The 22,025-nt window shown below is 36.0% G+C and overlaps 3 protein-coding genes and 1 long non-coding RNA gene across 6 annotated transcripts; 1 reads left to right on the top strand and 3 right to left on the bottom strand.

Annotated features, from left to right (window-relative positions):
- Positions 1 to 1,544: 1,544 nt before the first annotated feature.
- LOC143459600 (uncharacterized) lies at positions 1,545 to 2,735 on the bottom strand. Its single transcript, XM_076956815.1, has 4 exons — positions 2,642 to 2,735; positions 2,237 to 2,301; positions 1,948 to 2,128; positions 1,545 to 1,820 (listed from the first exon to the last, which is right to left on the bottom strand). The coding sequence occupies exons 1-4, from the start codon at positions 2,733 to 2,735 to the stop codon at positions 1,738 to 1,740; spliced, it is 423 nt and encodes a 140-aa protein (XP_076812930.1). The 3' UTR covers positions 1,545 to 1,737.
- Positions 2,736 to 3,374: 639 nt separating this feature from the next.
- Positions 3,375 to 5,128, bottom strand: LOC143459841 (uncharacterized). 2 transcript variants are annotated; one of them, XM_076957140.1, is made up of 2 exons: positions 4,979 to 5,128; positions 3,375 to 4,570 (listed from the first exon to the last, which is right to left on the bottom strand). In XM_076957140.1, the coding sequence occupies exons 1-2, from the start codon at positions 5,126 to 5,128 to the stop codon at positions 4,397 to 4,399; spliced, it is 324 nt and encodes a 107-aa protein (XP_076813255.1). In that variant the 3' UTR covers positions 3,375 to 4,396. The 2 variants fall into 2 exon arrangements, with proteins under 2 accessions (XP_076813255.1, XP_076813256.1); XM_076957141.1 differs by lacking the exon at positions 3,375 to 4,570 and adding an exon at positions 4,685 to 4,855.
- A 775-nt stretch (positions 5,129 to 5,903) lies between these two features.
- On the top strand, positions 5,904 to 6,688 carry LOC143459842 (uncharacterized). 2 transcript variants are annotated; one of them, XR_013117789.1, is made up of 3 exons: positions 5,904 to 6,030; positions 6,187 to 6,253; positions 6,371 to 6,688. It is a non-coding gene; the product is annotated as an uncharacterized LOC143459842 (long non-coding RNA). The 2 variants fall into 2 exon arrangements; XR_013117790.1 differs by having other exon boundaries at positions 5,921 to 6,030; positions 6,190 to 6,253.
- A 3,464-nt stretch (positions 6,689 to 10,152) lies between these two features.
- On the bottom strand, positions 10,153 to 21,473 carry LOC143459990 (uncharacterized). Its single transcript, XM_076957325.1, has 6 exons — positions 21,401 to 21,473; positions 19,734 to 19,935; positions 15,669 to 15,812; positions 13,666 to 13,827; positions 13,437 to 13,581; positions 10,153 to 10,942 (listed from the first exon to the last, which is right to left on the bottom strand). The coding sequence occupies exons 1-6, from the start codon at positions 21,404 to 21,406 to the stop codon at positions 10,837 to 10,839; spliced, it is 765 nt and encodes a 254-aa protein (XP_076813440.1). The 5' UTR covers positions 21,407 to 21,473; the 3' UTR covers positions 10,153 to 10,836.
- Between the last annotated feature and the right edge of the window lie 552 nt (positions 21,474 to 22,025).

Below are 22,025 nucleotides of genomic sequence, written 5' to 3'. Positions count from 1 at the left end.
ACACAGCTCTTCGGCTTCTTTATCAATCTTTGGCCACCAAACTTTTCTGCGAAGTCTGTTTTTGGTTTTCACGATTCCCTGATGTCCTTCATGAGCCAAATTCAACACTTTTTTCCATTACGCTCTCGGAATTACAATTCGTGTTCCTTTTAGTAAACCTTGTCCACAAATACACAATTAATCTTTCACATGCAAGTAACTTGTGTTAGTGCATTTGGACCAATCTCCTCGTCTGACGTTTCTTCTTCTTTCAGCAAGTTTCAAGTCATTGGCAGACTCTTCTTCTATTTAGGTATCAAAGCAGTTGGTGTTCTGTTGATCACCACTGATCTCACAAAATCATACGAGTCTCCTTTGTCTCTGCATACCCTCGAGTTCAATCTTGACAAAGCACCTGCAATGTTTGTTTTCCCTGGCCTATACACGACGTTGAAATCATATCCTTCAAGTCTTAGCACCCATCTTTCTACCCGTGCTGACGTCGATTTCCCGGAGAATATGTACTCCAATGGCTTATGGTCAGTTTCCAGTTCAAACTCTTTTCTAAAATTGTACAAGTTAAATCGTTCGCAAACCCATACTAAAGCTAAGGCTTCTTTCTCAGTTTGACTGTATCAACGTTCCATGTCTGACAAATTCCCGGATGCATACGATATGATTCTCCATTCACCATCTTGCTCTTGCGTTAACACTGATCCTAAACCCACTGGCGATGCATCTGCTATAACTCTTGTCTTGCAATTATTCCTGAAGTATGCCAAAGTTTCAGCTTTTGTTATTAGCGTCTTGAGCTTCTCGAAAGCATCATGTTGTTTCCTGCCCCATATAAACTTTGTGTCTTTCTTTGTCACATCATAGATCGGCCTAGCAATTGATGCTAAGTCTGGAATGAATCTGGCAAAAAATTGTGCACTTCACTTACACTTAAAAAATGCAATTTTCTTTGACAACAGATTGCAAGCCACTCCCTCTGAGCTTCGTCCATCTCAAACTTTGCAGCCCTTCCCCATGGAAAGAAGACCCCTGACTGAGCCTCAGCTTCGTTCAGGATTTGTGGGTATGGCCAGGGGAAGAAACTTAAATCGGCCCGAACAAAAGCCGTCCAAGGAAAACAGGTCTTTATGACTATTACGAAGGGTCACTATGTGCATGATTTTTATCGTACAGCATGATTTCAGCATTTCATTTAACATTAAGGTCCATTAAGGTCTCGTGAGCCGACGACCATGAAGTCGCTTGCCGACAACTTTTCAGTCAAACCAACTAAACCAGCTACCAGACCATCCCATCAACCAAAACGTAAATGAACTTTTTAGGGTTGTGCAGTTTGCTAAACATTTGTTTAAAATACAGTTTACTTTTGTTCCGATCCTGAAAAAATCGCCCATGAAACGCCCATGACATATACCTGGCGTATGTTTGCAAAGTTGACCGGCCAGATATAGATGCTTAAGCTGGCCCTAAGATAATCGCCAATGAAACGCTCTGAAATGCGAAACGAAATGCTTTATCAAAACAGCACTGCGTTTAAAGATCAAAACAAAGCCTTTATTTAAATGAAAATGTCTTGGAATGTGAAATGAAAATAGCATGCACAAAATTGTTCCTAAAAGCAGTCTATCAGGTTGTGTAAAACCGAGTGGTATTTTCTGACGAAGACTCTGAAGACACGGTTCAGCGCTTCCACCAGAATTACTGGATTTACTTCGTCTTTCATTTCTTCCCCCATCTTAGTCTCTACAGCCGGCCAAAACTTGTGAAACAGCTCTCTGTCCAATAGATGCGGAGCCAGTGTTTATGAACAGCACGCTGAAAAACACCTAAATAAGATACACATAGGTTTTAAAATTTGGGTAACAAGCATCCAAAATCAAAAAAAATTGGGAAACGTTAATAAAGTTGAGAACCCTTTGGGTAACCATATGAAAACTTTTAACTCGGACTTACTCAGAAGAAGTTGATATAGCTTGCTCTCTACAAATGACTTTTTCAATTTCTTCCTCCCATAGCCCAATCTTGTCAGAGAGTATGTCATTGCCACCTTCTTTTTCATGAAGAGCTTTATAAAATTTCTTGTCGTTGCCACCACGTCAGCATGTTCTACTCGTGTGGCAATTTCCTTGACATCCTATTTACATTGCATAATGTCTCAATTGACTGATATTGCATTCCTGGAAGTTGCTGCCAGTTTTACGTACAACAATTACAGTAAATTAACCCAAATCATCACCCTCACTTGCTCAATAATTTCTTGAAGTTCTTTTCCGTTTCTGCTGCTAAAAATATTGGTGGCTATTAATTCTTTTGTAACAAAGAAAGTGACATTAAGGAGTCCAACTTATCCTCCATCCCAGAAACGTTCGGATTGAGCAAGGAAATATCAGCTTTTAAAAGTGAAATTTCATGTCAATATGACACAAACTGAGGCAACTTTTGCTTTTTATGTGGTGGTTCATTGCTCAAGGGTCCAAGCTTTTGAGCCAACCTTAAAAAACAAGTAAACACTTATACATTTATTAACATTGCAACATACGCAAGGCAAATTTTATGAATTATTTGCAACAAATTTAGCCATAACTTACATTGCATTGCTGGTTGTGTTTAATTGTTTCAGACATAATTTTTAAAGTTTGTTTCTAACCTGTTAATATCTTTCCTGTTATACGATTGGTTGTTGGAATAGTACTAGAGTTGCTTGTCTTTTCTGGTGTAATAATGCTTGTGTATGACTTCATTCAGGGTTTCCCTTGTTGTATTAGCCAGTGTCTTTGTGTAAATTTGTAATCTTGATTTAACAGAGTAATTGCTTGTTAATTGTCTAAATCTGCATCATCGCGTTTCTTATAGATCAGGGTGATGGCGCCTTTATTTATTTCCTTGCGGATTTTTTGGAATAAAACCAATGTTTAAAAACTTCACTCATTTTGTTGCTTATGATACTCCGACATGTAAAATTCTCCTCTTATTCCGTCTGGCCCAGGGGATTTACCCTTTGCGAGATTCTGCACAACATTTTGATTTCATCATTGCTTATCTCACAATCCAATTTTAAGGTATTTTCCTGTCAAACATGGTGCAGATTTGCAGGTTACTCGATATGAACAAGTTGTGTTTTTACATCTGTCTTCATAGACGAGTTAAGTTTGGCATAGTAATTTTTGGTAGCCTGCAGCATTTCTTTTGGTATGCTGATGGGTAAAGCGTTTTCGTCATATACTTCACTATATGTTTGCGATCGTTTTTTGTTAAAAATTCGCGAAAAATTCACGTGAGCCGAGCTTTTCCTTATTTTCTCTATTTTTTTAAATGGTTGCATAAATTTGTTTCTTAATGTATGTACTCACATGACTTAACGTATTCCATGGTGTAGCTTGAATATACAAACTATAGGCTATTAACAATGGAAATTGTCGATCCACTTTGATTCTTAGGTGAGTAGCATATGAATTCCTTTGCACAATAAAAAGTTACGTTTAATGTAATGTTATGAAAGTTTTTTTAATTTTAATATTTTAGATTTTGAGTTATTTAAACATGGAATAAATAGTTATAACCTACTATTTTCAGATACACATTCTACATTATATGAACAAACGTTATTCAGACGTTCCACTAACTGATGGTGAACGCTTGTCATTTACCTTTCAATCAAACGACGAGAAGAGAACGCCCACGTTAGGCTATGCCCGAGTAATTTCAAACTTTGATGGGCAAAGTATGGTAGTTGGTTTTTAACCCTCCATTCCTGGGTGAATGGCTTTATTTGAAAACCAATCACAGCCAGTGGCTTAGCCGGAAAAAAATTGGGGGGGGTCAAATATTTCATGAGTAGGGCAACCAAAAGTCAATATGGTCAATTTAATCTGAAGCATTCAGTAACCGTTAAACTGTGATTAACTTTAAAAAGGAATGCCTACTTGAGTGAGAACAAACAAACTACGCGGCAAAAGTTAAAAATTTAAACTGAAGATGAGCTTTCAATCTTGCGATCTAGTTTAAAAACAATTTTGTTTGCTCTATAACGATACTTTCCCAAATACCAAAAAGTTGTCTGTTCCCTTACTTGATACAAAACAGAATTCCAGAAAAGAAAGTATTCCAACATTAACTATGAACATGGACCATAGCTAATATAGCTTTACATATAAAAGGACATGGAAATGAAATATATTTGCCATTAAAAACCGGTCCAGTAACGAATGACGGCAACGCTATGGTGCAGGCTTACTATTCTCACAAAGTGAAAAACACTGCATGGTGTGTGGTATACGTTATTGTTAAAATAAAAAATTTTTCATTGTAAAACTTGTTTTCGTAATGATAACATCATTTTCTTCCTTGTACCATGAAGAATCAAATTCAATAACAAAAAAGTTGCTATAGGTGTAACGTAGTTTTACATCTTCATTTTATGGATTAATATTTTGGAAATGACATCAATGAGCAAACTTAAATAATAACCTGCATCCTTTTGCTTCACCAGTGTCTGAGCTTGTTCAAGCTTGCTTTCAACGTTCGAAAGTATCTCTTTTTTTAAAGCTTCTTGCAAAAGATTGATGAAACCAACCAACTAGATCAGCATAACGATAAAAACTTGTTTTGCTAATGTTAACATCATTTTGTTCCTTGTAGCATGAAGAATCAAATTCAATAACAAAAAAGTTGCTATATGGGTAACGTAGTTTTACATCATTTTATGGATTAATATTTTGGAAATTACATCAGTGAGCAAACTTAAATAATAACCTGCATCCTTTTGCTTCACCAGTGTCTGAGCTTGTTCAAGCTTGTTTTCAACGTTCGAAAGTATCTCTTTTTTTAAAGCCTCTTGTAAAAGATTGATGAAACCAACCACCTAGATCAGCATAACGATAAAATATTTATTTTCAAGTCTCCGTAAAATATTTAAATGCAAAGAGTTGCATGGACATCATATAGAAGATAGGAAAGGTGTTGCCAACTTTTTTGAATTTCTTACCTCTCTTTTGTTCCAGGAAGCATCATCATGCTCTTTATCACTACTCTCTTCTTCCTGATCTGAATTGTCAGCAGATTCTTTATCCGATTCTTCTACAAGAACCTGCTCACAACCAATTGCTGTTCGAGCTTTTCTTGCTTTCTTAGCCATAATGGCATCTAGCAGTTCTTGTGACCTTCGCAATTTAGGAAACTTCACCTGCCATTTTATTACAGTAACTTTGTTACAATAACTTTTAATTTAAGTGTTTTGTGCTCTAAATAAATCATCCACTAATACACTCATTCAAGGTATTGAAAATAGTTATAGCTTATCCTTCTATTAAAATCATAAACATTACGTACATGATAGTAAGTTAACAGACATGGAAATGAGATATATTTGCCATTGAAAACCGGTCCAGCAACGAATTACGGCAAGGCCATGGTGCAGGCTTATTATTCTCAAAATGCGAAAAACACTGCATGGTGTGATATACGTTACTGTTAAAATAAATTTGTCATTGTAAAACTTGTTTTGCTAATGGTAACATCATTTTCTTCCTTGTACCATGAAGAATCAAATTGAAAAACTTGCTATATGGGTAACGTAGTTTTACATCTTCATTTTATGGCACCGCTTATCTAAGCGATGTCACGCAATGTTGCTACAAATACAAATTCGATGAATGCTTTAGCTCTGCCTACAATTTCTAACTAAGTCTATTTTCTTTTTAATTTTTGAACGCTAAGCTTACTTCACAACATTGTCGGTATTCCTCTTTTCATCTTCCTACTGTAGCGTTTAACTACTACCATGGTGTTAATGCTCAAAGTTTGGTGTTTTAAGTTGATATTGCTTTGCTGTAGGCTTATGCCCTTGTAAGTTGCTGTTTCCCTTATTAAAGATATCAAAATATTTCCTAACGCAGACATCCGCTAAGTTACGTGTTGACCTCGTATCACTTATTTTCGAACAGGATCACAGTGACGACGATGACGAACCGGCCTTATCAAGAACGAAAAATGTCACAAAAATGGGAGATATGCTTCGCACTTCACCGGTCTGCCAAGGTCTGTAGCAAGTTGTGACGTTCTTACACTAATCACTAACTTACCTTATATAATTATCATCATATTTGCGGTGTTCCGTAACCTTCGACAGCTTGGTTGGTTAGATCAATATCACAATGTTGTGACATGAGTTGTGAAAATGAGATTTTTACCTAGAAGCCGCCCTCTCCCCGTCACTGTTTCTACCCCTCGTCACTCAGCGGTCCCTCAAATTAATTATCAAGTAAGGATCAAAGTTTGACTTTAAGCTCGTGCCTTAACGTGCTCTTTCCTATTATGCTTATCATATAGAAAAATGTTATAAGTAAAACTAAAATTTATGAACTTCTTCACGTTTAAGCTCCGCAGCTCGACCCGTGGCCGCGGAAAACACGCGGATGACACACGGTTACCGTTGGAAACTACTCCCAACAAAGATGCAATTGGCGCCGTCGGTAGAGGAGGCCAGACTCTGAATGTGGGCCCAATAACTAGATCTAGAACGTCGCCCCGGAAAAAAAGGTCTAGAGGCGGCAAACTTTACAGATTACCATGTACATTTACATTTTCCATTCCATTACGCTCCCATTTCTTGTTGTCTTTCGTGCACGATTGTTATGACGCAACACTTATACGCGCTTTGTGAGTCAGCTACAATTATTCAACTGCTCTGTTTCAGCTTTTCCCATTACAATATATATATTATTGGACACCTTTAGTTTCATACTTTTAGAAGGTAATGTTGTTGAAGGCAGATTTTGAAAACTTACGGAATTTAATTTGAACTCTGTATAAAAAGGAACTGAAACGATCATTTTTCAAATATAGGCGCTTAGGTTAACAGTAAGTCAAACTAAAGCAAGTAACAGAAGTTTACTAGTAAGTTATTTAAAATTCCAATTTCAAACGTTTAACCAGCTTATTATATTAGTTTTGCATACCGCAGTTTACTTAGATGGCATAACCTGAACAAGCAAAATTGAAGCTTTTTTTCTGTAATATCCCAAGATTTGCTGCTGTTAGAAACATCAATTAGGCCAATGCCTGCCGTGAAAACACCTCTTACACCTAATGTTACTGCTTGTATTCCCGGGTACCCATCGAGTCGTAAGGTCTATCATCTCCGTGCGCGGTGGCAGATTTCACTTCCGGTCTCATTCGAAGTAAATCTGCATGTCTTATTGCAGTGTTCTTTCTATCTACAGTAATGTTTACCGTGTTTCCAGGTTTCTGGATGATGCCTTCGATATACTCGATCGGTAGCTTGATTTCTTTTAGCAACCTGTTGATATCTTCCCGCCTGTTGTCATTGGCCAATTGGATGGTTACTTCTCGATGGTTGCTGTATTCTACAGTCACGTCTTTTTATTCCACTGTCTTTTTACTCTCTCTGCATACGTGAGAGTTTCGGCCATTCTTGTCACCTTCTCCTTCTTTTTCTTCTTCACCACCTTCGCCTTTTTCTCCACCTACTACTACTTCACGCTACTTCTTGACAGCTATTTTATTTCCCTTGCTCGAAACCATGTTGTTTGTGCATTGTGGAGGTTCTCGCTTTGCTAGTTGCCCGCTGAAGCGGTTTGAAGAGAGTTGGTGACGTTATAAACAAAAATGGCATCACGAAATGGTGGCATACTTTACTGATGTACAATATGGTGAATTACCAGAACAGAAACTCTTTTTCTAAAGGTTATCCATAGAGATTGAATTAACTTGTATCATGTTAATGTCATGATGAAACGGCTTCATGAACCTTCATACTAGACGTTTATCTGCCTGCGTCACCAACAATAGCCTGTCAATCACAGAGCAGCAACCCACAGCAGGGTGTTACAGTACTTGGACAGTCACGGTCTGCTGTTCATGACGTCATCGACAACCGCCTAGCCTTACACAAAATCAACAGCCGCGTGTCAATTACTGAGCAGCAGACAATAACAGGTTTCTGTTGAAAACAGCAGGCTGCTGTGCAACAATAAAAACCATTCTTCTGTTTACGTCCCTGCCTCTTTAAAATAGTATAATCAGCAACTGCATGACGTCACCGATTGCAGGGTTTTACTCAAAAACGGCAGGTTGCAATTGAAGTCACGAGAAAATTTTAGCATGTGCTCAGGAATGGAAAGAATCGACATTAGTGTGTTGATAAGATATTGGTGGGACATTCCAAGTTTTAAATTTACCTTTAGTAGGTGTATATACAACTGGAAAGGGTTTTGTGCAACCAAAAGTTTTAGGGTCTAGGACATAGTCCCAAACTACAAGATGCCTTTGTATATTACACCTAATCTACTCAAATTTTGACGTGATCTGGTTGTTTACTAGACCCAAGTTTTATATCATGAAGAGATGAATGACTTGTGTTGTAGCCTACATACAATATGGTTATACTTTAAGTGATTCTTTGTTATGTTATTAAAGCTATCTATTATGACGTATTATTACTTTACTTATTGCTGCCGTAATATTTTGACACATAGCCATAAATGTATTTGCCATGTCAGTATACAACAAAAGCAGAATAGTATGATGGTGTTTCCACCAAACCATAGAGGAGAGTCTGGCACCTGCACGCACGAGTATCATCAATGTGTCCGACTGGAAAGTACGGCAGTCTTCGACGAGAAACCGTGTGTGCAAACATTAATTTTGGCTTCATGGTATGAGCCGAAGCCGCAATTCTTTGTTTATTTATTGTAAGTTGGCGTTGAAACAACCCGCATTTCTTTTTTGATTCATTAATTAATTATCAATAGATATGATGAGTGAAATATTTGACGAATGAACGTTGACGAATCTCCTGCGTGCAGCTGCCACACATTCCAACATGGCGGATCGTACAATAGCCTACATACATGGATCCCCACTAAAAAGTTTGTAGGATGCCCCGACTTCTCCTTTCGGCAAACTTTCATTCCTTATCCAACCATATTTGGTCTTACTGTAAATCATCAAACCTCGAAAACTGCTGAAACTTCAGTTTTGCTTGTGGGACTTCCCTTTTTACAACCACAAAAAGGACATCAAGTTGACAGAAAGTTATTAATTATTTAATTGTCGATCGAAAAATCGAAACACTGCAAGAAGTAAAGTTTTTTGCACGTAAAGATTCTTAAAAGACTTGAAAGCAAAAGTTTTAAATCTTTCAATCTTTAAAGAAAGTCAAAGCAAAATGAAATACTGTAAAATTCTATCCGCTACGTTCTCCGAGTACAATATTTTTGCCGACAATATATATGTGTTCTGTGATTTTGTTAAGTGTTTTGGTCACATCCGGTTAGGGGCACCGTATGTGTGCCGACCCCGCTAATTAATGACGTCAATATAGTCGCTCAATTTTGTTTTCGAAGTGTTCCTGAGTTTTGTTGCATTGAAGTTACAGCTGCAGGAGCAAGTATTTAAAATCTATTCCGGGTTTATCTGTGATTTTGTTGATTGTGGCAAAAATAACAGATCACAGAACACCTTTGTTTTACAATCGGTTGTTAAAGCAAGAAAGACAGTCAAATTCAGGAACGCGTAAGCGAATTTCGTGAAAGGCTATTTAGGTTCTATAGAGTTCGCATCCCTGCCTTCCAGTTGTTTACGATTTTCAAAATTGTGCACGAACGAAGACACGATACCCATCAGTCAAGCTTCTAAAATACGATTGTGACGTCAGGGTTTGTGGAACAGTTATCTCTGCAACTTCCAGGTTATAAGAAGTAACAAACGTCTCACTGTAGACTTGACATTACTTGGTACAATTTGAGGCATAAATATGATCACCAGACGTCATTCTATAAGATTTTCATGACAATTGAATTTTCCTCACAGGCAATGTTGTGATGACTCAAGTGGAATTCCCACTATTCGACATAAAAATGTTAGAAACGGATTTAATTCGACATAAAAATAACGTAACAAATCCGTCATGAAAATACTAGAAACGGATTTCATTCTCAAGGATTCGTGACGTAACAATGAACGCTATTGATGATTGATGCTATGAATACTAATAGGTTTCATTATAAAGCAGATGCCTTTACATGCATGGATACTGTATTGAATTGGTTAATTATAACTTTCGACTTTTTCAAAGTACTGAACTAATGCTATAGTGTATGTCCAGGTGTAAATTGTTACTTTATTAACAAGGTCGATGCTAAAAATCATTAAAAAAGTCACAATCGCACGGTTCATAAGACTAACAACCCACACAGAGTCGAAACAATTAAACTAAAGAAAATAAGGCCACGTTATTCAAACAACTAACAACAGGTAAACGTTTGAGATAGTAATAAGGATTAACAAAAGGAAAATGAAATAATCTTCTGAAATAATGAAAATTATAATAAGGGTTAAAAACGAAAACTAAATAGTTTTCGTATTAAAATGGAAATATTCGATCAATGTCAACAAGAAATGAGCCCATATTTAAATCAATTTTATTTTTGAGACAACCAAGGTAGAGGGCCATTGTATAGATAAAAATACAAAGATATACTGAAATAAAATTTATAAATTGAAACAACAGACGATAAGAGCAGGAAATATATTTAATTGAAAACAAGTATTCGTTTGTACAAATTAAATAGTTTAAGGTGAGGAATTTGATCAAAACTTTTCAGCTGACGGAAACGACGTAAAAAAATTCCCAAGCAAAAAACATCAAATTTAAAAATGATCGTTTTTATGAAGTCATAATCAAATGCCAGACGATTACTGATTGAAATTAGCAAATAAAAAATGAAGATAAAAGATATTTCGACGAATCATGAATTAAATTAAATTCGTTAATAAAATGTCAAACATATCCAGATAAAGAAATTAAAATCCAACAAAACTTCAGATGGAAAGGACACAAGGACACCATCTTTGTCTGTCCATGTTGGTCGATACTTGCCATTTGTTGGTGGCTGGATCAAAGAACTCAACTGTTTTGGCATCATATCTATAAAATATATAAAGTAAACACTTAAACACAAAATATTTGCAAATGATAGATGAGTTCATCAAAATAATAACTGTACCTGGTTGTATATAAGTTAATTATTGGAAAGCATGTTATCCAGAATATATTAACCAAAATAAATAAACTGCGTAATCCACTTCGCAATAGACGATTACACAACAATGTGGTCCAGACATAACGAAAACATGGTCCCTCGCCACCAGCTGCAACAGAAGTTCAGGTCAATTACTGTGACAATTTACCGTATTCCGTTCTTAATCAGTATCTTTTGTTACAATTTCTGTATAATTCAAATGTTTGACATAAACGCAAAACAATCGGCAGCCTTATACTAAAAGGGTATGACGTAAATCAACCTTACAAGGGAAACCACACACCATCTCATCGGGTCAAAAACGATTCTTATCGCGTAATTTGAATTATTTTGGGGTTGAGATTAAGTTAGGAACCAACTTGGTTATAAGCTACTGCAGCAAATCTTCTGCCGAATCATAGCAGACTGCCTAACCACTCACAATCAGACAGTCACAAGCTACGTCTGCAAGGTAAAAACCCTTTCGCTTGTTATGTGAAGATTGAATTTGGCAAGATAAGATGTTGTAATTCTTTTGCTCTATGATATCATAATGACCAAAAAACAATTAACACCATTGGCTTTATGACCAATTAAAACATGTCCTAGGCCTGCAATTGCCACTATAAAGCTATGACTCCACAAGTAGCAATTAAAAATTATCACTACATTTTTTGGTAAAGATTTAAAATTTTGTGTTGGTACTTGGTGGTCTACAGTATTTCCTTAAACGCATTTTAAACCCACACTAAACCCAATTTTGTTCTGGTACTGGTACGTACTGATCGCTGACAATTTTTCAAATTAATACCGGAAGTGATAAAATTTCCACTGAAAATTATCACTGAGTTACAATTTAAAATTGTTAGTGATGGAGCAGCTGGTGATGACGTAAATTGTCAAATTTAGCGATATTTATAGTGATAATTTCGGTAATAATTTATCAAAATTAGTTTTCCCAGTGATAATTTTAGTGAGTGGCAAGTTCCACTTCTCTTTAAACTGTTTTGAGATAGTGAGCCAATCTCTAGCTGATGCCGGTCTAGTTGCATAAGTAAGGGCTAGAACGTTGTAAAAGACCTTGTAAGTCTCCTGAATGATTGTAGATATAGTTTGACGCCCAATTCTATACTGCAACCTCAAAGATATGTTAGACCCACCAGCAGCTAGATGACGAAATGTCAGCGAAAGTCTTTGTTCAGGCGGAATAGGTTTTCTGTAGTTTGTAACCTGTTTTGTTATTTGAGGGGCAACCAAGCAAAGAAAGTGCTTCAAACGACTAGTGGTCATTCTCGTATATCGAAAGTACATTTCTCTATCTCCAATAGCGAGTTCTTCAATAAGATTGTAGCTGTTGATATCTTTTTCTTAAATGCGTTTGTAACCCACGCTCTGTGCTTTATTTGTCTTTATGTCAGAGCAACGGCTATTATCGCTAAACATTCTTCTTCGCTGCTTGAAGAACTGTCACTCTCCATGTCTCTAACTACGAATGATCTATTCTGCATGCTGGAGTGCTGTTACAAACTTTTATAAAATCAATCTCATTATGAGCTAACAATTGACAATTTTAGTTATCACTTTTTATGTGATAATTATTTCAGTGATGATATTTTACCTCAAAATATCACTGTTGGAGCCGCATTTAAAAACACAGGAAATTGAGCGGCTCCACCAGTAGTAATTTACAGTAAAAATTGTTACTGAGAAAATTACCACTGGAAGTGACAATTTCAAATTGTCAATAAAATTTACACAGGTGGAGCCACAGCTTAACTGAATAAATTAATGAAATGAAATGTTTTTAATTCTTTTCCCAAAACTCATCATGACCTTCACCTTCATCTGGTCTAGTGGTTCAAGGACCGTTGGAAGGCAATCACCAGGCTTGTCCATGGGACATTTTTTTCTGTCCCATCCCATCCCATCCCATAGCAATTCATGCCTGTCCCATCCCATCCCATCCCATGCCATCCCATCAAAATACAATTCAATAAATGTTATTAAATTTATGGAAATTTAAGTCTAATGTCTATTAGAATTGACTACATGTACAAAGAGAGATACAAAACGACAAAATTTATTGACTTTGTTAACTTTAAAGTTCAGAAAAGTTGTCTATCTATGACAATTTATTATCATTGGTACTCATATTCCGAGTCACTGAGCTCATTTAGCAAATTTTCAATGCCATGGGAATTGCAATTCGTGCTGTCCCATCCCATCCCATGGGACATTTCCCATGGGATTCCCGTGGGAATCCCATTCCCATGGACAAGCCTGGCAATCACAGCATCAGACATTAAGCTCTTAATAAAGGTAAATTTATATTATAATATATAAACTAAATGATATAAAATTAAAATAATGTGGTTATGTATAATACTTATAATTACTCACCCTCCAAACACCCATATAAGACCATCCACAACACAAGCTGATCCACCATGTCTTTTCTCATTCACAGATGGAACATCAATCCAAGCTTTCGTGTCCAGGTTGTATTTTTCAACAGAAGAGAGAGGATTTGAACCGTCCTTTCCACCTGATTTAATTGATTTAAAGAACATGACAAGTCATAAATCTTATAAAAAATTTGAAAGATATTTGCACTTGCAGTAAGACTCACCTATCGCGTATATTTCGTTGTTTAATACAACAGCAGTTAATCCAGATCTGCGAGTTTTCATCGGTGGAATATTTTCCCACTTTCCGTTTCGTGGATCATAACGTTCTGCTGTCTTTGTTGCATTGTTATTATCATTCCATCCCCCAAGCGCATAAAGCAAACCTTTCAATATTAACCATGAATCAATCAAACACGTCACTTTTCACATTACCAGCAAAATGTTTATTTTAAGAAGGCCTTTTTAGCTTTTTCTTGATTAGCCTTGATTGATTGATTAGCCTTGTGTCTTTCAAAGAAAGAAATAGACTGGAACTCTCGTAAAATAATATTCTAAACAGCAAAGTCTTTTCCCAAGAATGTCAATTCATAGAACAACGACCTATTACGCAGAAATGAATTCCCGCAATGTGATATCAAGGCTACTCGGTCTGGGCAACTTATTTAAATATTTTTAAGATACTATCTCAAGTAAGTGTCTAAGCCTATGCTTGAATTGCCCGTTTCCACAGATATCAATCAATTCATTGGCATTTTGTGATATTTTCCTAAATTGTCTCAACCCGTTTGCAAGCTCGTCAACCCACGTCACTTATACGAGTTCACCAAACAGACCCGAAACTTGCTTTCATAATTTTACTTTTTAAACCAGAGAAAAATAGTGTTTGCAATTCGTGACGAAATTTCAAAACCCTGGATCCAGGTTTAAGTGACAAACCCGTTATTTTGGGATTTTGAAAAAACAGATGTTTTTGTGAAAACTAACTCATTATTAAGATAAAATCAACATTATTGTAATACAGTAGGATTTGCGCAATTCGTTTCCGTTTAATTCTTCATATTTTTGTCGATCCCAGCAGAATTATGAATATTTTCATGTTTTCTAGTTAATGTAATTCGACTTTACGTAATTCGATTAGTTCGACAATTTTCTTTTACAAGAAACATTTTGGTTGTCAGATTTTGTAATGAACTTTGCGTAAACCTCAGCATAAATACCCAACGATCAATGTGTGAGCTTGTACAGTAAGTGCATTTTGAATTTTTAATTGATGTTTTTCTTATGTTGTGTGTAAGCCCTAGAGAGAATGCCCTGTGTGTACCCGTGAGTTATTACTTGTTTGCATATTTCGCAATTCATAACCTATAGTCTACCTGATCATGCGAACTCAAGCTTGCTAAAGCTCGTGTTAAGTGAATAAAAGGTCTGAAGTAACAAGTTATATTCTGCTTGTTAATTGAGTTTAGAAAGTTTCTTTGTTTTCCTACATATGACGCAATGCAAACTAGTACCCAGGTTGCCAGTAAAAATCTTGCGCAAACTAACTATTGTGATGAAATAATCGCCTAATACAAAACAATAAAATGCGTAAATAGAATATAGCGACGCCATTTTGTTTGAAAATTGTGAACACCAAAGTTTTCCTGGATTCTTCGAAAAGCCGGATGTTTACATTTTAAAACCCAGGTTTTGAGTCGTAGAAAAGGTCAGAAAAACCCGGGTTTCGAGTTCGAGGAAACCCGGTTTGGAAACACTACAGAGAAGTGCGCTCATGAAACAAGTTGAACTCGTTTAAAAGCACCAAGAAGTAAAAGGTGTTATTGCCACCAAACTATTTCATGGTGATGATGAACGCCAAGCAGCTATGTTTAGTTAAACTTTTAGGAGTATATCTATGTGTCTGGATTCCTCTGAGGACCATGTGCTCGTAAAAACGCATATCAAGGAGTTACAACAAAGACATGAACACGAATGAGAATTAGAAAACAGCAACGATGTGCAACTTATTGCGTTTTAAAGTGGACCTGTGACGTAAAAATAAACGATATCAAGTTAAATATGCGAATAAAAACGCGAGTATCTGCTTCACGTATACTGCGGTCCCCTACCAGGTGCTGCTATGATTTTGTCGATGTGGAAACGAACGATTGGTGATTGCCATCTCTCAATTTACTTCGACAACTTTGACAAAAGTTTACTTCACACATTAAAATAATAAACTCACCTCGTGCACTGACCAACGCATGAGAGTACCGCTTTTTACTCATGTTTCTTATCGAAGACCATTTCTTCTTAATAGGATTGTAACTTTCACATGATGATAGAGGACAACCAGTGCCATTAGAACCACCAGCACAGTAAACAAGACCTACAAGACATAATCATGTGTATATTTATAGAAGATTTTTGTTATATCTTTCTGTGACTTCATAGTTATTGGATCAAAAAGTCAAAACGGAGCTTATTGTGACGAGCTGTGTTTTTTGTTTCAAACACTTTGTTGATTACGTCACAACGAGTGGTTAAAGCACAGACTCGCAATTATGCGAGCTAGGTTCGACACTCGATGGCGCTATCCTATCATTGCAATCTCCTTGGGAAAGTTATTTAAGGAAGCTTGCTCCTGTTCAGTGGTCCTGGTGAACAATTCCAAATACAGGCAAAATCAAACAAATTTGAAAATGGAATAAAAACACAAATCAATCAGAAAATGTAAAAAGACAAGCAAGTTATTCTAACTAAAATGTATAACACAAAAACCTAAATCCGTCCTCAAGTAATTGCTAAATCTGCCTTACAAGTGTGATGTCATAAACGGGGAAGAGACTAATGCTGGGCGTAAATTTAAAATGGCGTTCACTGTTTCATCGGAAACAATCGTATGTTAGAAGTTACTTTTAAAGTTTTCTGCTAATCTAACTTAAATGTATAAGATAGAAACCTAAGTCTATCCTCAAGTAATTTCTAAATAACTATGATTTTCATTCTCTTAACCAGATTTGGTCAAAGTAGAATCCAAATGATTTCAAGAATAGAGATAGAAAATCTAGAGTTTCGAATCTAAACGTTTCATATCTAGTGAGTTACAACAATGTTAACAAAATGCAATTTAATTCAACTAAAACAATTTTAAGTCCTGAATAACCCAGCTCTGAACAGCAGATTTTTTAACTTTGTTGTTTAAAGCCCCAAAAGTTCTAAACATATATAAGCTCACTTATGTAAGCCCAAAAAGTAGCAGTGGGCTTATACGTCGCACCTATTTCTACCGTTCAACATTCTTGCATACTACAGTGCTTCGAATGAATGAACGCAAGTTTGGCAATATTTGCCCAAGCCATTTAGTGACAATTGTCGTAACTAAAATGTGTTTTTTCTAGACATCAACTTTGTTATTCATATTCGTTTAAAAACTATTAATGTTCTGAACAATCAGCATATGTCTTTCTATACTTCTTGTTTCTACACTGTAAAATTATGACGCAAAATTATGTTTACTTGATGATACACTTACAACATGTCTTCTCAGCATAAGGTTGGGAGTTGTGACTTGAACGTGGAATGAATAAAAATAAATTATGCTTACTACAGTTTTGGTTCTTGAATTCATTCTACGAACATGTTTTTTGGTTGCATGGAAGGCCTCGAAGTTCTATGGTAAATGTTTTTGTTTTTAAACTAACTTTAGCTTTAGTTGTTTGGCCATCCCTACTTTTAACTTTGTACTTCTCAACCTTTTCTAAATTTAGACGTGAAACATCTTAGCGACCCACCTTACTACAATAATAATTTAAACCACTGCGTTTAACATTTCTTAAGTAAACTATTATCACCAGTCTGCATCAATTTTGCCTAGTTACAAGTAACAGGTGTTTTTGGTTAATTTGGCGGCGCTGATTCCAAAAATAACATCAGATTTTTTCTATCACGTCAATTTTTTTCACAAAACGCAATTCAATATTTTGACAGTAAGAGCAAATAAATAGCATTATTCACAATATGTAGATATGCCTCGGCGTAAAAAGCAAAAAAAATTAATAACAGCACATATCTGCATAAAGGTCACAACACTGAAATTAATATTATTTTATGGAAGAAGCTTTCTCTTTTTTGACTTTCGAGAATGTTTGTATGTTTCCTCATCTCTCAAAAGACACCAACAGTAATCGGCCATCATACTAACATTCCACCGACCTTGATATGTTTTTTCCATGATTTTGATATCTTGGTGGAAACGTTCACCTTGTTCTTCACTGGTAGATCCTAAATTTTCTGGAAAGTAGTCCAAATGACTATGCAGAAAGTGCACTTTTACACTCATGTTGCAGCCAAGTTTTTGAAACGAGTAAAGCAAGCGGTTGACAAGTTCTTTGTAATCAGGTGATTTGGTATTACCCAGAAAGTTGCTCACAACCTGGCTAAAAGCCACCCAACCTTCTTTTTCATCTTGATTCATGGTTTTGATAAATTTCTTGTCTTTCATTAGCTGTCTTATTTTTGGCCCATCAAATATTCGTGCTTTCAACTTTTCATTGCTCAAGGCAGGAAATTTTTGGCAAATATACCCAAAACATGCCCCATGTTTATTCAGAATTTTCACATATTGCTTCATTAGCCCCAGCTTAATGTGAAGAGGTGGTAGTAATACTTTGCTTGGATCTACTAATGCTTGGTTAAGGATGTTTTTTCCTCCAGGAGTAAATTCTTTTCTCTCAGGCCATTGGTCTTGTTCCCAATGTTCCGTTTTAGCTCTACTATCCCATAGACATAAAAAGCATGGATACTTAGTGTAGCCACCTTGTTGGCCAAGTAGCATACCCAAAACTTTCAAGTCACCACATATTAGCCAGTTGTGCTCAAAATATTTGCATTTAGTTATTAAGATTTTCATACGTTTCTTTGAGATGTACTGAATGACTAATTGGTACAGAGACATACTTGTTTCCATTGTGCAACAGTACACACTTTAAACTAGCCTTGGAGCTATCTATGAATAGACGCCATTCCTTTTGATTGTACACACATTGAATTGGAGGCGAGGCGAATTGTAGGCAAATTCCACTGTATCTACTTGATCTATTTGTACCCCCAGCGGACGCCCATGGTAACTATGCAAAATAAAAATTAGCTGATCAAAGATCGTGAGATTGTAGCTAAACGCAAGGTGATGGACAAAAACTAATAGCGTTTTTGGAATCAGCGCCCAGAAGTTACCTTAAAACATCGTTTAGGTCTACTGTACTTCTACAAAATTGATGTAGGCTTGTGTAAAGCTCTATGCTATATAGTAATTATTTCCTTTTACCATCAAAATATTGAATTGCATTTTTTTTTTTAAATTGACGTGATAGAAAAAATTTGAGGTTATTTTTGGAATCAGCGCCCCAAAATTAACCAGAATAAGTCCTCTTTTTGTAAAAAGCATAAAAAATTTTTTTTTTGTAGACCAGTGTTATCATTGCTTATAAATCTTATCACAAATTGCATGAAAACACAAATCTAGTCGTTACGATCACATGTAGCATAAAACTTTTCGTTTTCTAACTGCAATTTTGAGACGCCGTGTATGTTTAAGCAATTTGTAGTCGCCAAATATTTTCAAAACGTCACATAATATCCTTGATTTTCTGGGCTTGTTTAATTCAAGAACTTCTGTGCTTGGTTGGTTGGTATTTTAATTTTTCATTCGTTTTATTTTCTGTCAAATATTGTGAAAAAAAAAGTTTGTGATGACGCAGGGAACTAGGTAGTTGCAAACGTAACAGTAACAACTACCAAGCCACTAAAACGGCTGGAAAACAACCAAAATGTGCGATATGGCAATACATAAGACAACAAAGATAAAAGTGTCTTATCAGCAGCAGCAGCAGTCACACATTTTGTGAATTACATTGTGTCTTTGACAACATGCTATTATTTCTTTGCAGTATTTCCCACAAATTACTTCGGTTTTTAGTTGGCAAGTGTCCAACGATTACTGCGTGTGACACTTTCAATTGTTACGTAATGATTAAACTACAAAAGAAAGAAATTAAGGTAAAGCAAATGCCGTCACATTTCAATTTTACGTAACGTATATTGAATTGAATTGAATTGAATATATTTTACGTAACGGCATGATAATTACATATTTCAGTTAAATTTTGTAAAACTACGCCAAGCAGATTAAGGGTGGATGGTGGCTAACGGAATGAAGTTGCGCCATTATGACGCAAATAGGAAGGTTTATAATAAATATAGTCTGCATAGATATTAGCACTTGTATTATTATGCCATGATAATAACTTACCATTCAATAAAGTTGATGCAAATGAACATCGCTTTTCTCTCATAGAAGGCAATTTGCTAACCCACTTTGCATTCTCGTCATTCAAGTCCAACATCTCAACAGAATTGTAGTAATGACCACCCAATCCTTTAGCACCACCCATCAATAAAATTTGTTGATTGTAATTTACAGCAGATAGCTTTATCCGAGCAATGTTTGTATCCTGTATGATGAATCATCATTGCTTAAATTCAACATTAACTGAAGTGAATTCACTAAGAATATCAATTAAATACTGGATATGGTGTTATTAATGGAGATCGCCTGGCCAGACGTAGGCCTGAAAACTATCTGCAGGTAACAATACAATATGAATAAATCATGGCCCATGGACGTTGTCAATAAAGTTATGTGGTTGAGAGGATTGTACAGTGGCACATAACAACACAGGTATAAACTTTCTGCAGGCGATAATTCATAACAATTGATTCGATCACGAAACAACAATCTACGGCATTCCACGACCGCAAGGAATGTTTTTCGAACTTCATCTGTTCATCTCTTGAATAAAAGTTTATCTTATTTTTTAGTTATGAGAGAAAATCTGCCCGAGCCAATTGTTACTGACGAAAAGAATGGTAATATTTTGTGGAGTCACTCTGAGTCATGACCACACGAGAAAACAAATTATGCTTTCAACTCATTTTCAAAAGTCACAATACTGTGGCAATAATCAATATGTGTATGACATCATAACATCATTGCTCATTTCAAATCAATTCATTTCAAAGGGAAACAAACCAGCATTCATTCAACACACTCACAAGCAATTAAAATTTTCATTGAAAGAGCCACCTAGTACAGCTATATCCAACCCGAAAGTTATGTGCGGCCCTGGTGTTGGTATCCTTCTATTATTTGTGAAGTGTATTTGTATGAAATATGTATGAAAGTGTGCCGTTGATTGGTATTTCATTCCTGTACAAATTGTTTGAGCGTCATAACGTCCGTTATTGTGCGTGTTATTAGTACTGTGTTTTTATGGTTAGAAGTGTAAGTTATTTAATGTTGGCAATGTGCCACCCTAATTGAACTAGTGACATAATTTTTGGACCCATTAAGCTATTTCGATTGGACGTAGGTGACCTAGTAATAAATGAAATGGTGACGATAATAAAATGGCGAAATCATGTCTTGATGCAGCGATAGAATCAAACACGCAACAAAACGTAAAGTTTAAAGTGGAAATGGCTGAGTGGCATGTGGGGGTCAATGGATCTACTGCAAACAGCAATATGGGTTTGCCTCCACACAGTCGTTTCATTTGGACCTTTACTTTTAATTTCGACAATTCTCGCAACTTTTCAAAGTTTTTAATCGGTTGTGAAATTGACTGCTTTGTTCTACAATCGCAAATAATTGAGACAACATTTATTTCACACTTCATTAATTCATCCCTGGAATACCGATTTATTTTAATTTAATGTCTTATTGGGGTCGTCTGTCTGTGCAAAGAGTTTTTGACAAAAAGACGCGACCTATTCTAAGGTTAGAATTGGTCATGACCAAACAGATGAACATTGTTGGCTTTTAACTTGTTTGTGAATGCTGCGGCAAAAGGACGTATGTCTATGGTAGTATAAAGACTTCGCTTGTTGTAAACCAAAGCATTTAAAACGCAAACATACCGGCATGTCACTCCACTGCTCTGTCTTGGTGTTGAACTTGACAATACTTCGTCGACAAACCTCACCACCAATGATAAGTATCTCATCAGACTGACCTGGAAAAGAAATTACAGCAAAAACTGAAAGATCATTAACTCGGATGTCACCAAGACAAGAACTCGAATTTGATTGACTCGAAGTCCTGTGTAAGATAGGTGTCTTTTTACTTCTTGTCATTATCAGTGTCAAAGACGCGGTCAATATGTGCTCAATAGTGACGTAATAGCATTGATTGTGACCAAATCGTGTAACCACGGTTGGAGTTTTCATTGATTAAAATATCTCCTTGTAGTTTCCACCTTTGCAGCATTAGTGCGTTTAACACAGACGTCGATACGAAAATGAATTTGCAGAACATGGAACGGAAAGATAATTTTAATGAAATCATTTTAATGAAAGCGATATTTACGTCAAATCAAGTGTTCTTTATTGCGTCATCAACATAACGCTTGACAAGAAGGGGGTAGATTAAAAAGCACAATTCCTTTTATTAAACAATCTGTTAAACAACAACCAGCATCTGTGTAGTGGTTGAAGTTGAAAGGAAGCCGAAATAATTCAATTTAAATCAAGGAAAAAGCAAAGA

Source organism: Clavelina lepadiformis, chromosome 5 (assembly GCF_947623445.1).
Source record: "Clavelina lepadiformis chromosome 5, kaClaLepa1.1, whole genome shotgun sequence".
Classification (NCBI taxonomy): Eukaryota; Metazoa; Chordata; class Ascidiacea; order Aplousobranchia; family Clavelinidae; genus Clavelina; species Clavelina lepadiformis.
This window is presented reverse-complemented; position numbering and strand designations above follow the sequence as displayed.